Source organism: Danaus plexippus (genome assembly GCF_018135715.1).
Source record: "Danaus plexippus chromosome 9 unlocalized genomic scaffold, MEX_DaPlex mxdp_24, whole genome shotgun sequence".
NCBI lineage: Eukaryota > Metazoa > Arthropoda > Insecta > Lepidoptera > Nymphalidae > Danaus > Danaus plexippus.
This window is the reverse complement of record NW_026869847.1, coordinates 850,191-865,087: the sequence shown is the minus strand read 5'-3', so window position 1 is coordinate 865,087 and position 14,897 is coordinate 850,191. Positions and strand designations below refer to the sequence as shown.

Here is a 14,897-nt window from a genome sequence, read left to right as displayed (position 1 = left end):
AATAAAGTTCCTTCTATAAGTACTGTAGTATGTACACGTCTTTTTGTGTTAATCGGCCATGATATGTGCAGGGAGTGCCTGGGTGCCTGGGTATTTAGTATCGTGACACGTCGACAGAGGAAAACTGAACCACATCACTAGAATTACTCATTACAAACATTGTATAACAATGGACTTATTAATACCGTTTACGAGTGTTTCACTCGTGTATTCTTAGGTTTAAATACACAATATTTTATTTTTTATCCTGACTTTTTAATTAACTAAGAACCAGGCCCAGCTTCGCACAGGCCCTTTACAAAAGATATGAAATACCCTATTTAATTTGAGATTATTAAACTTATATTATGATAACTTTCACATGGTATGCCCGATTTAAATGATTTAAAAAGTAATTTACAGATACATTACTTTCAGCTTGAAAAAGAAGTAATTATTTTTGATAAGACTTAGTACGGTACTTATGTAAATAGCTTTCAAATAAACGCTTGAGGAATGCCAATTTTTAAGTTATAAAATGAATAATATAGTATGTTATCCTTTAGATACAGACATATGCCACCGCGGATTTTTCTGTAGACCTATATAAGATACACAATTCCACCATATTATTGTAACGTATATCTCAAAGACTTTGACTTTGGGCTGCGTTTTTGTTAAAAGCTCTCAGACAGCTCATATTTCCAGATATCTTAAACAAATATCGTTAACGTACACACAAGTTAATACAAAAACTTAAAAAATTATATACTAAAACCTTCCTCGAGAATCACGCTTTCGTGTGGTGGTACTGTTTGATAATCGGTGCAGTAGTTTTAAACAGACAGACGCTGCGAGGAGTTTTGTTTTATAATATGTATTGATGGTTGATACAGTATTGGTGTCCATGGCAAAACGTGACTCAACTTTCTTGCACTTTCATTTTATAGTTACATGTTTAAATAACAACATCCATATTTAAATGTCAATCCATAATTCCTTGAAATCGAAATGACTTCGTATCTATACAAATACCATTGAAAGTGGTAAAATCTCCAATATTAGTGTGCAGTGTCAGTGAGTACAGTTCCCTCGTATCGTCCGTCAATCCGTTGTAAGTACCCTCCATCCATCGTGTGCGGGTATAAAGAGATTAACAGCTGTAGCGAACACCGCTGACTGCCGCGAACAGTTAATCTGCTTTCAAATACGGTTAATACTCTTAATTACGACAAACTGCTAATATAGACATCACTGCTACTACTATAGTTTATAGCGTCTAGATATTGAATATTTTTGTAATATAATTTATATTCTGGCGCCAAAACCAGGAACATTTGATTCGTCGAAACTCTTCAGTCTGTCGGATCTCCGGGCTATTACTTCTATATACTTCTATCAGATATTGTTTCATCACCAGCTTAAATCAGTCATCCCCCCAGATGACGTTCACTTGTATGTTGAGACGTTCGGTTATTTCCGTCCGCTGTCGCAGGCCCTTCGATCTGATGCAGCATCCCCGAGGGATCCAGCTACGCTCTTTATCATGCGCTTCGAAGAACTTCGTACAAACATTACAATAGCTACAGTTTAACGTTATAAGTTTTTTTTAACACGTGCATCGCGTGAAGTAATCAAAATTACCCAATAGACTATTTATGTGTCAGAAGAATTAATCGGTAAAAAACTTTAAAACTGTAATCAATCATGAATTTAGTGTAAACTTAAATCTGGGACTCCCGTTATAATATAAAGTAACCTTGCCCTTAAGTTTATACATACGTCATGTTAAAAAAGACAAACAATCAAATATATGTTATTCAATGAACGGCTTGTTTCCTGTTCGAAGCTTATCTGTATAAGTGGCACATATTATATCATTAATACCAGTTCGCACATAGGTGTCATGTTACGTAATTCGGCGCCCGCGCTAATGTCTTCCTTAATGGTGAAATTTTAAGCTCTCGTTCAACAATATCAAATAAACGTAGTGTATGTTATATATTAAGAGTGTTTCTTTTGTGTATCAATAATCAATCGTAATTATATATGTTCTATTACCCAACAAAACCGGCCCGACAAGTTAATAAGAATTATTGTTGATAGTGAGAAAACGAGATCACTATAAAGTATACACTACTACTATACATAGCGATACGTACACGAGGAAAACAGAACGAGGATACCGGAGAGCTATTTACAGGTAATGAGATTCGGAGAACACTTTGTTAAAGACGTTTATTATATAGCGGAACAAGCTTTGGCACGAAATTCACATTTTTATAAAGCTTAAAGAATAATTAACAAAGAGAACCTTGAGTATACACTCCGAGGAGCACTGTCACGATGGACGGCATCTAAAATAAGGGCCGTTTGTGTTATATTCGTATCCAGATCTATTTCGGGAATCGCAGTCCCGTGAACTTGTACCGATCGACGGAGATGGACTGGCTTCCAATAATACGGATTCCGGTACGAATATATAGATTTATATAGACGTACAAAAACGAATAATGAAAGGAGTAATATGTTCAACACTTATGTTACTGCAGCAAAAACAAATCATAAGCAACATTCCGAGAAGAGAGAAGCTTCGTGTGGACTACGAAGCGCTACATTCACATTGACACGCCTTCTAGAAACATCGAATCCTTCCATATCATACGATAATCAAAACGCGTAAATGTCTCTATTTGGTATCAATATAATTGTCTCCTTCATCGAAGCAATGTTTCGAAGACAAGCGGACAGAGCAGCTAGGCCGTGTATCCGCCTGAACGTTATGTTTGTTGGCAATCGACAATGTTGTGATATTACTCAACGTGTCCATTAAAAAGTTTCTAACTATTAACAATAACTTTGAGATTAGTTACGGCACACGTAACACAATGGACATGTTTATACAATCACACATTATTTAAAAAACGAAGACTAGAATGTCATCGGAAACTTATTGAAGTTCAAATATTTTGCGAAATCTGTATCAAAATAAAAGTATACCAAGTGGTTGACTGTATGTTGATACAACCACCTGTTGTAACTACGGCGAACTTGTACGTAACTAGCCTTCGACAGGCTTCGACGATGCAATAAACTTTTCTTGACACACAGCCAACACTTTTACTCCAGACGTGTTTTGGTTAACTATATACACACATGTATCAAGACATGTGTTAAAACATTTTCAAACTTAAAGTTAAACTATTTATCTTAACGTTATCATTATCGTACCAATTTAAGATTTTAACATACATCATAGTGTATCAGTTTGTATTGTATTCCTGTACTGTAAATGTTGAACGTCATTTATATAACTATGTGTCAAGTTCGCTCGACTCTGGAGCTGAGAGTCGTCAGGACGATCTGTTGTCACGGGATCTTAATCTGTCGCGTAATTGTTACCGATGACGGTACAAGCTCTCTCGGAGACTCGTTAAACGACCTGTTAAGTTTATCCATTAAGACGCAGGCCAGGCGGAACATCGTCTACGTTTCTCATATAATGTAGTATTTTATATCCATAACATGTTGATCGTATGATGTTTTTATAGAGGTTGAAGTTATGTACTCACGGCTTGTTATGAGTTCTGGTGCGACGAGTCCGTTGAGGTCCGGCTCTTCGCCGTACCAGAAGATCCAGAGTTCCTTGGAGGCGCGCAGGGAGAGCGGCGGCGGCGCGGCCAGCCCGATGTCTATGTCGAGCGGCTGCGGGCCGGCACGCGCCGCCACACGCACAGGATGTCCCCGGCCAGGCACCGGGCGTAGCTGCTGATGACGGGGTCCGCGAGCGGCGCGGCGCCCTCCTCGCCCTCGGCACCCACGCCGCTCGTTTCGCCCCACACCAGTTTACGCCATTTTATGCCATACAACTCCGTCTGAAACACGGGCAATGGTCAGCTGATTGTCTGATAAGATCGTCAGTTAAAGAAGACGAGAAATGAATATCGGGAATACTTTATTATTTCTGTAGCCCTATATAAATCCCCCTGCGACCGAAGTTGCAATGATAACTTATAACAGTACTGCATAATATTGCGTGCGGAACCGTAATTCGACGTTCCACAATGTGAAAACGTAAGTTAGATCTGATTAATCTTTGCACAATACTTCCTTCGGCTTAATTCGTATGAACATCACCTAATCAAGCTAAATATTCTTACACAATAAAACAAATGTGCTGATTAAAAAGTGGTCGAAAGGTGAGAAGCTCGCGTTGTTGCTATGCTGGATCGTAACATCCGTCGGTAGGAGGGTCAACGTTCTTGAGCGGGACGTTACCATCTGCAGGAAAGGGTCCACACCTGGCAGACACGCGTGGGGTCGCATCGACCTAATGTCGTAAGGGGGACGAGTTCGATTCCGGGCCGGGTACGACTATGATCGTCCGTGATCTTCGTCAACCGTTCTTAGAGACGTGTTATTTTTTGTATAAACCATGCTCGGCCGCCTGGCTTGCTCGATGTCATCGCATACCGTACAATGTTTTCGGTGGTCGCTCCGTCGCTTTCTAACGGCGGCTGCGCTCACGCGGGACCGACTCACTTTCTATAGTATGACGTGAGCACGCATCGATCGACGATACAACATAACAGACACATTCAACCATATGATAATATAACATATTGATATATTTAATATATAATATATCTTTACAGTGAAATATTCAATAGTTCGTAAACTTCGTGTTATATGATAGACTTATAACTTGTTTCGATATTACAATCGCAAGGCTTCTCTAAATCCGATATAAATTTCAAGTATTATACTGAACACAAACTGATAACACGCTACTTCAGATATTTATTTTGTAGTGTAATTATTAATTCAAATAATATAAGATTCAATTTGTCATAACGCTTTGATTCGTAAAGAGATACATATTAGATAGAAATCCGTATCGATAAACAGACAGGAGATTAAACGTTTAATTATCATTTTTTGTATAAATATTATTAATCCGAAAATGCGGCCAGACGTTTTTTTTTTTTTTTTTTTTTTGTTATACAAATTTTCTCTCAAAATATAACATTAAATAAAAATTACTAATATCAATATATTTATTCGAAGCGGTAATATCACGGCCAAATATTATGTTAATAAAACACCATATAAATTTCTTGAACAAACAGACTCCACTGCTATATAATTTTTATAAACAATTAAAATAACAGTTCCGTCTCAACAATGTACGTAAGGGAGTATAACCGAGAACGGAAAAAACTGCACGGACAAAAAAAAGTCGAACACCGCTAGGCGGGAGCGAGACGGAGATAGACGGATAGAGGGAGACGCAGCATCGCGAAAGTGAGAGGAAGCGACGACGGAGCGGCAACGACGCGGATTTACGTTACTAGTTGAGTGAGGACGAGTGGCGGTGAGTGCGCGCGCGCAGCACAGCGCCCCCTGCACTTCGCTACTGCATTTTTACTACGTGACGTCACAGACACATATATGGCATAACATCGTACATTACAATTCATTTATAAAGCGAATGAAATTCAAAGCTTACCAAGTATTAACATCATTAAATAATAAATTCGACCAACAGAATGTCAGCCATACTAAAACATAGATCCGATCATTGCGACGAGGACCAAATCACTCGATAACCTAATTTATGTTGTAAGAAATAAAAGCAACTCACACGTTTCGTGTGTTCTCGCACGTGCATATTAATATTTTTTGCACAGACGTGATAATTAAATAGATTATAAGTTTATATTGAATGTATTATGTAGGTAAGGTACCGTAAGTATAACGTATATATTTTGTTAGCGGCTGCCGGGCTCCGGTCCGCATGTCGCCCACTTCCGCGAACCTCATCATTGCTATGGATTGCGCGTATTATTTTACCTGCTCGGAGTCTATTCCACATACATTTGCCAGCCGACTATCGCCTCTCCGGGTGTTAATTTTAGCGACTATTTTCATGCGGAAACACTATCAGTCGATGTGGCCGTGATGTAGATACGTTCTCAGTTACTGTTACCAGCCGCGAGTTAGAGGTGAAGATTCTTTAATCAAGATAACACATGTCGCCGTGTTCTTTGTTTACAGTTAATGTTATAGAATCGTTGATTGCGGCTCATCGCCCGCGACTTCGGTCCGTGATGTATTTCAAAACATTCTGATAAGATAGCGCCAGACAATATACAGTTTTCTTAACAGCTATCTTAAAATATAACACTAATATGTCTGTGATTTAAAAATTATTATTATAATTTTAAATAAGATTGAGATGGTAAATATGTTTTTCTATAGATGAACATTAACTTTGGTTTTTAAGTAAATGCAATATATTTATATAATATGAAAAACATAAATGTATAATCGATACGCCGTACAGACAGAAAGTTATTTAATATAAAAAGAAACCAGTAAATATCCTTAGATAGAATGAAATGAAAGACAAATGTCTGTTGTTAGACAGTTCACCTACAAAGTCATCTGAACCTAATCAAGTGCTAAAACTGAGAACCCGTTTAAATATCTCAGAGACTGGAACGTTCAAATCCTCGGTTACATATAATTATCAGTCTTCTCAAGGTACATATAAAGACTGTTTTATATCTTTAAGTCGTGTAGTCGTAAGTCGTCAGTCTCCAAGTACTGAGTACTGCGGACGGGAGTCGAACGCATTCTTCCGACTAGACTCGTAACCGGCCGTGTGGGAGTTAACGATTTACCACTTACCATCCGTCTCTATCTATCGATCTCTCTCTTTCTCGACCGCATATAAACATTACGCGGGCGAGAGAGACGGATAACAATCGCAGTTGTACAATATTACATGATTATCTGCGCCAATATTGAAATGATAAAACAATTACCTCTGACCTGACGGTCGGGACAGTACACAGATTTATATAATTATAAATTAAAAATGTATATATATGAAGGGTGCATTGTAATACAGGGGAATGTTTGATGTAAATTATTTGACACGATCTTTTAAAACTTTAGTTAACACTCGAGTCGGTTATGAATATTAATTTGTTATACTGTTTTAATTTCGTTATTTCAGCTTCATACGAAAAATTTTGGACATTACTATAGTGAATAAGGAACCCGATTCTCCGTTAGTATAGTATAAACGTAATGTAGTATCGCGACCTTAACTATATTGTTATGCGTGTCAGGCGGCGCGCGAGGCACGCGCCACGACACAATCGAACCGGTGCCGCGGTGAGGCGAAATCGACTCGGAGTTTGGACTGAGGAGACGTAGAGACGATGCTATATAATACTCTTCATATGCACTATATCATACCAAAACTGTACCACTGTTTTCTCTGTACGATGATGAATGTCGTTAGTGGCTTCGTTTCATTTAGGGAATGATCTGGTTAACTAGGCGTCGCGGCACTGAGATTGCGTTTTACGACGACTATTACTGAAATGCTTTTTAGGTTAATAAGTAATCAGGGTCTACTCGACAGATTAGTGAGGTTTTTTTCTAGCATAATAGAAGGCACTCAGAATTGTAATTTAGTTAAATTGAAATGTTATTTCGTATAGATTTGAATATTTTTTTCTTTCTGTTATTTGGTATATATAGTATCAATGCATTTTCTGTGTAACATATTTCATGTAATGTATTAAGGTTCATTGTTTGTTTCATATTCCTGCGTACAATACGCTATCAAAGTTCCATAGGGCCGTTGAACTGGAACGAAGATGGCGCTAATTAAAAGTACGCCCAAAAACGCTCCACGACCGATGGGAAAATATGATCATTAAAAAAATAATAAGCGAAACACGATTTTATATACTATTAGTATTCAGAATTATAAAAACAATTTACAGGCTAGTGAGACTGACAACATCAAGCGACCTGTTAATAGTTTATTTAGCGTCATACGTATGCAATACGACGGACGGCTCGTTAACGGATGACATTCAAAAGACTCGCACACATTTTAAAAGGACGATGAAGAAGCGTCTGAGACAACCCACAAAAAGAAAGGTACAAACACGCAACGACGACGTCTGGAGGCGACAGCACCCCGAGCGAGGGTGAAGGGTACAGGTAGGAACGCTAGCCAGCTAACGGTGAAGACAGCCACGAACACGAGGTCGACGAACTCATCCACATCTCACATACTATATCAGAGGATTCACCCCGGGAATATTGTTTTGGAAGATATCCTAATAGGTATATATATATTTACAACACTGCACGTTATATCATCACATCCTCGTTTACATATATAAGGCGTCCTCATAAACTCAGCGTCTTTTATGAATACAAAACAAGAACATTCTTGCACACTGATATATGTTATTCTGTATATTAAATGACTAAAATGAAGCACACTTTTAACACTACTACGAACTGCTCGACTTAAATCCTGACTCGGCTATACAAATCGCAATAAAAGTGTCGTTAACAAAACTTGAAGATGCCCTGATTAGAAGGCATACTCCCATAAAGTAGTAAATGTATATAAAGTGAGATAAACATATACTATGATATATAAATATACATATTTAATTTGCATTCTCGAGAAAGGATAAAAACTTCTTGTATGCTTCTTTTGTGATACTAAAATAGAGTGTCATGCGCCATTTATTAAGTGTTACGAGGGAAGAAATCTACGGAGGGTATATCGTATTATCACTGTAAACCTTGGCATTAAGCCGTTATTAACAACTCAGAGTCACTTTATAAGATATAATAAGAAACTTAATTAAATGTCATAATATTATTGATTAATAATTTATATAGTTACTAGTCGTGTATGTGGTCCAAAGTCAATCATATATGAAAAACATGCAGGAAGACAAGAGAAACTATAGCGGATAACTATTTAGATATAAGGAAATAATATTAAAGAGCCATTTATAAAGTAAGGAGTAAAGTTATGAAAATAAACTTGGAAGTTACACAGTGAAAGTCAGATTACAAACGAGTATCATTGATTTCAAGTACAACATTAAGACTGAAAGGCAAATCAGGCGTGGTTCATACGGTGACAAAGTTTGTCAAGACATCCCTAACGGTGTCATAGTCGTCGGGAACGAGGGTATAATACGGTCACCAATGTAATGTGTAATTCATGGTATTGGGAATTTCATAAACCGAGAATATATACGGTGTGATTATTTATATATGATGAGTAATGGAAAACTACGCTCGTCACAATAAACGGATTACAAGAGCATATATCTTAATGGAAATATGACTAAAGTAATGACGGCCAATTGTACGGAATTAATAAAGAGGCGAAACGACGCTATCATTGGGGGCAGTCTTCACACTGATCGCTGAAACAAGTTCGCAACTTGACAGCAAATGACGTGGGGAAGATGGAGGAACGGGAGGGGGCTGACTGGGGGAGGAGAACGAGGCAGGGGGGAGGGGGCTGGTGTGTGCGTTTAGTGAAAGCGTTTTAAATTTAATCGCATGCCCTCAGTCTGACGCTGCATTCGGCCGAGTTTCCGATGCTATATCGAGAGGCCCTTGTTTACAAGCTAACGCATAATACCTCATTGCGCAACGTTCGAGCCGACAATCTTGCATTTAATTTAAACTGCAACCTAAATACATCGCTTAATAAAATCGCTCTGCACTGTCATAAGTTATGGTATTGTTTGTTGTCTATTTATAATAACAATGAGGTCAACACACACCTCCGGACCGACGATGTTTACTTTAATGAACCTATAAGCAATAATAAAATAACATATCTGTTGTTTACGACTCGTATTAACAGCTTATAATATATTGTAGTGGATACGTGTGTATCTACATTGGTTTAACTCGTTTTCCGTGGATCGAGGGCCATAAATAAGGGCCAAGGCAAAGCAAACTTGTTACATTCTCAGTTGTACATATAATTAATATAATGTTGAACAGATTATTATAGATAACGCTGTCAACATATTGCCCCGACTTCCGTGTTACATAATCTAACAGAGATATATTTATTTGAGTGTTTTATGAGATCTGCATCATCACCGTAAGCCCTTGACCGCGGACGGCTCGTCCTTTTTCTCTTTTTGTCCACGTAAGTACTGAACATACCAGGTCAAGGTTGCTCGATGATTCGAGGAAAATACAACACATGTAACCCGAAAACTGCGTGGCGATAAAACTTTCAGGTTCCAACCGCAATAATTTTTATTGAAAAAATTAAAATGTTCCTTATTCTTATAATTCCTTAATAATATCGTTTTTATAGCTTCTAACATACCTTGAAAAAATTAGTTTAATCTCTCCCAAGTTTAATTCTTTAAATATCTTTTGATTTGTTACATTTCAAATATTACGTCTTAATATAACAATTAATTTTATTATTTACTTCAACGTTTTTATCTTAAATCCTATAAATAAAATTACCTCACTACTTATTTATTTTTGGAGAAAAAGTAACTTTTATGAATCCTTTCAAAATTATACTTTTTAGATATTTGTAGGTTTCCTCAAGATTATAACGGAAACACAGATGATTTTTAGAATATTATGTTTATATAATGTAATAAATATTAAAAATTATATATAAAGTTATATAATATTTAATATAACAAACGTATTGCGATTACATCAAATCGAAATTCATTATTAATGAAATGTACTTTCTTTATATAATGTATTCGTTATACATGGTGTGTATTGTTTTAATGTATTTTGTTTATCATAATATTCAAATATTATGAACAGCCTCATGTTATCCGTACAAGACTCGAGCCGCGGACACCCTGTATGTAGGTCAAGATGAGAACAACTAGTTGGACTCCGGTCGACTGTCCCTTTCTGATCTTGTCGCCGTATATACTGCATGCCTCTATAAGACCAACGTTTTCACATTTCCTGATAACCATATTCCGATGTCTATTGTTTTCTCCGCAACGATTTTATAATATAATTATCTCTACTTTGTTTAAACATTATACATATAAAACAAATTGAGTATATCCATCATTTCGATCAATCGCTGATGACGATGTGACTTAATATTGTAATATAAATTCATTTATCGTTCATTCATGCTATTAACAATTAACTTTTATAATATTACAAGAGAAAAAACGACTCGTAAACATAGCACGCGGTCGCAATGATCAGACAAAAAGAAACATATAAAGTGAAAAGTGAAAATAAAGTAGACGCGAACTATCAGCGACGGCGTGTTTATATTACATTTGAAGAGTTGTAAAAGTTATACAGCGCAGATGAAAGCATCGTGTTCAAGGAGAAACAAATCTAGGTGAAGGACACTTCCCTTGCAATCTACAACAAGGATCGCGTCGATAGCGGATCCTTGAACATTATTATAATGAATTTAACAAGCTCGGGTGACACCACACTATGCGTTATGCTCTGTTGATAAAAACTGCGGTTTACATCACAATATTGAACCGCAGACAAATTGATTATAACAATAATATTGAAACCCTTAAATGATATAACTTCGCTCATAGCCTCGTATGTGCCCTCACTTCACTTGTAGTAGGTTGTATAATGTTTATTTACGACGGTTGGTAGGAAATCATACATGAACGTTGAACACACGCCGCCACAGAAAACAATAAAACAGAGAATCCTGTTATCACCGATATGATAACGCAGAACTAACTACTATGACACACAGCGGCGACCACTGACTATTATCAATGTTTGTCTTAAAGGGTCACATAATTATTTGACCACACGATGATGTATATGACCAAAGCTATTTTATAACAATATATCAGAACATGACGGTACGTGTCACGTTATATAAACTGTATGGAATCTTGGTTTACGATCAAGATATTATTGTGAATCGTGCCCAAGGAAACTGTTACAATTATTATGAGGGAAACAGAACACTTAAATGTATTTGTAGAGGAAGAAGAATGCAACATTCGTATTATTTAATTGATAATATAAAGCACTTGATAGATTTCATCTAAATTTTTCAACATATATAATGGATCATGTGACAAATATTTTTAACATTCTCCATTCTTTAATAGTATTATAATTATTTTTTTACATGTATACGTTGTTTTTTTTATCTTGGCTTCATATTTTGTTATGAATTATTGTGATAACAACAAACCTTGGAATTCAAAGTGACACGAATGGCGAAGTATTTAAGGAAATATATAGATAGAAATTTTGCATTTACTTATTGGTTGAAAATCAAAATATAATTTGGATATATTTCTTATCTTATCTAATAAAAAAAAATAACTTAGAGCTTCCGCATATTAAGCATTATAATAAAAATACAACCTTTATAGATTTTGAGTTATTTGTGATCATAATATTGTAATCAGATAGCGGTAGTCGTGATAACGTTATCAGTTATAATCAAGACCAATCATAATGTGATTAGCATTTAACACCTTGCACCTTACTTTTAAACAGACGATATTTTTATATCACGTATATTTAGATAAAAACTCCTATAATCATTATTTCTCCTTAAATTATGCAAAGTAAACATTCCCCAAATTAAATTTATATCACTCTTTGTTTTGTTAATAAGCGTCGGTGTCTATAGTTTCTTTCAGTAGAAATGAACAATCTTGTAAACAACGTGATCAGCTGATATTGACAGAGACTTGTCTATGCCCCTAGTGATGTGAGCACTCTTTAAGATCTTCAATCTTAATTATTATATTTATATAATTACTTTAATTATTCATGTTTTATTACGTAATTATTATTGTTATTTATACGTTCATGTTATTAGTGTAAAGAGAACACAAATTTACCTATCTATATAAATATTTTTATTCCGAATAATCGCTTTCTGAAGTGTCACCTTGGACGGTTATTCCAAAGGGCTCTATTCCAGCATCAGTTGCTACATCTATGATCAAAAATCTCAAAATCATTCAATATCAAACAGTTGCATGAAAGCAGATTAAGAAAAAAGGTTTATTGTATACTTTTAAATGCTATCTATCTGAAGTTCCGCGTGCTAAATACCAGAGAAAAAATCCAATTTTACTACTCTGGTTTAGCTGATTTTAATTACAGCCTGCTAAATACACTGTGGTGTTTGTTATAGTCAGTTTTTTTAAATATTTGTGAGTTGCTTAAAGTTCAAATAATAATTGTTTAAATGTTTATTATACATTTCTCATGTACAGCACTGACTTTTCAAAGACAAATAGACTTCGGTGAGTAAAAAGGATCGCGTGTTAATTTGACAAAAGCAATAAAATTTCTTATTCAAAATAAAATCATAAAATAAACATATTTTACACAGCTGTATAATGATGAAGAGATAGTTAAAAACTGTGGTGAGTTCATTGAGATGTAATTATTATCAGTACTGACATCCGATTGTACGTAAGAATGGAGTAATCGTGGTCAATTGCTTGTTTACCTATTAGATTGCCTATTTCTATTGAAATGAAATATAGAACATGCGTTATTAATTATCTCGTGTAAGCAAATAAAATTATAAACGATAGTCTTCAGATCGTGTTTCCGTTTTTAACGGAAAACGTCGAAAGAGCGCGCTCGTACTGCGGAAATTCACTCGCTCTGTTGGGAATATTAGTCGGAAACAGAATTAGTCCGTATATAACGTGGTCGTTCAGAGGACATATAGTTAACAATGCTATTGGTGCATACAACTAGATAGCAACTGAAATGTTTCTCAAATCGACAGTGATTTCTTCCAATTCGTTGAAGCCTCTATAGAAACAATATCAAGCTAAAATTCTTTAAATTATAATTATTTCAAAGAGTAGGAAACGTATAGAAAATTAACTCGATGACAATGAATTATTATATATTTTTCATTTAGAAGCTTTTTTTCACTGATACTGTCTGATAACGTTCAATTTGCACTTCCCGCTTTTTAAATTTATACCGATAAATATCATACTTAAGTACATTTGACGTAAATCGAAATTGTATCCAGATCAAGGTCAGTTCTAGCCCGTACCCGGCTACTTCTGTACACACATCGATATCGATGAGTCAAAGTCGGAGCTCATTATATGTTTAATATATGAGATACATCTACGTACATTGTTACTGGCGTGGTGTAATCTATCGGGATCGTAAATTCGAACCTTGATACTGTGTGACGCTTGATAACGTATCACTTAACGTACTTGGCTTAAAACATCCCAGAATACAACTCTATGTTCTAGATGAATTACTTTAATTTATAAATACAATATAATTAATTTAGATATATCAACAAAAAACAAATATTTTATTACAGTCGTTCTTTTTACGAAATATGTAACTAACCATATATACGTAGTTAACTCTAAGGAGCGATCTTCATATCTAATTTTTATAATTTTTGTGAATGACTATTGTTTGGACTATAAACACAGACGCTGTAAAATGGTGTTGTATTGTATAATATCAATAATATATTATAATGCAGTTACAGAATATGTAAAAATATTCCTCGTTATAAATAACTATGAGCATGGCTGATAACTCGTCGGTTTTATCTCGTCCGTAAATAACGACATACAAAACGATAAACAGTACACTATACTCACACATAAAAGTAATTTTAATACATTTCATTCTTTGTAAAAGGTAATAAAGTGATTACGAGAGTATGGTGGCAGATACTAAGTAACATAAAGGACAATTAGAACAGTGAGAATATATACAATATTATGATATGTAAGTAAGATTTTCATATAGAGGAAGATCGTTTGCTTGATAAGGGATGGTTTCGGAGGCTGGTCGTCGGATAGCATGAATAACTGAGCGTTGAATTTGGCCGGTCAATGGACAATATCGTCGCAACGGCGCCGGAGGAAATGAGGGATTAAATATTAAGCCAGTAATATTCTCGGGAAATGACTAGAGTTAGAGATCCGTTTAAAGGGTTGCTGACAATAATATCGCATAAAGGAATCGTAGCCGGGTTTTTTTTAATATAAAACGCTCGCTCTGTATAATGCTCGATCAAAATGTACGTTTTGACGTCAACGGAT

The 14,897-nt window shown here is 35.6% G+C and overlaps 1 protein-coding gene across 1 annotated transcript in view; it reads right to left on the bottom strand.

The window, feature by feature from the left end:
- Positions 1-14,897, bottom strand: part of LOC116767258 (mediator of RNA polymerase II transcription subunit 13) — a 41,159-nt gene that overhangs the window by 24,330 nt on the left and 1,932 nt on the right. The window contains 2 exon segments of the mRNA XM_061527336.1: positions 3,552-3,698; positions 3,701-3,854. Coding sequence (XP_061383320.1) covers positions 3,552-3,698; positions 3,701-3,854 — 301 coding nt within the window.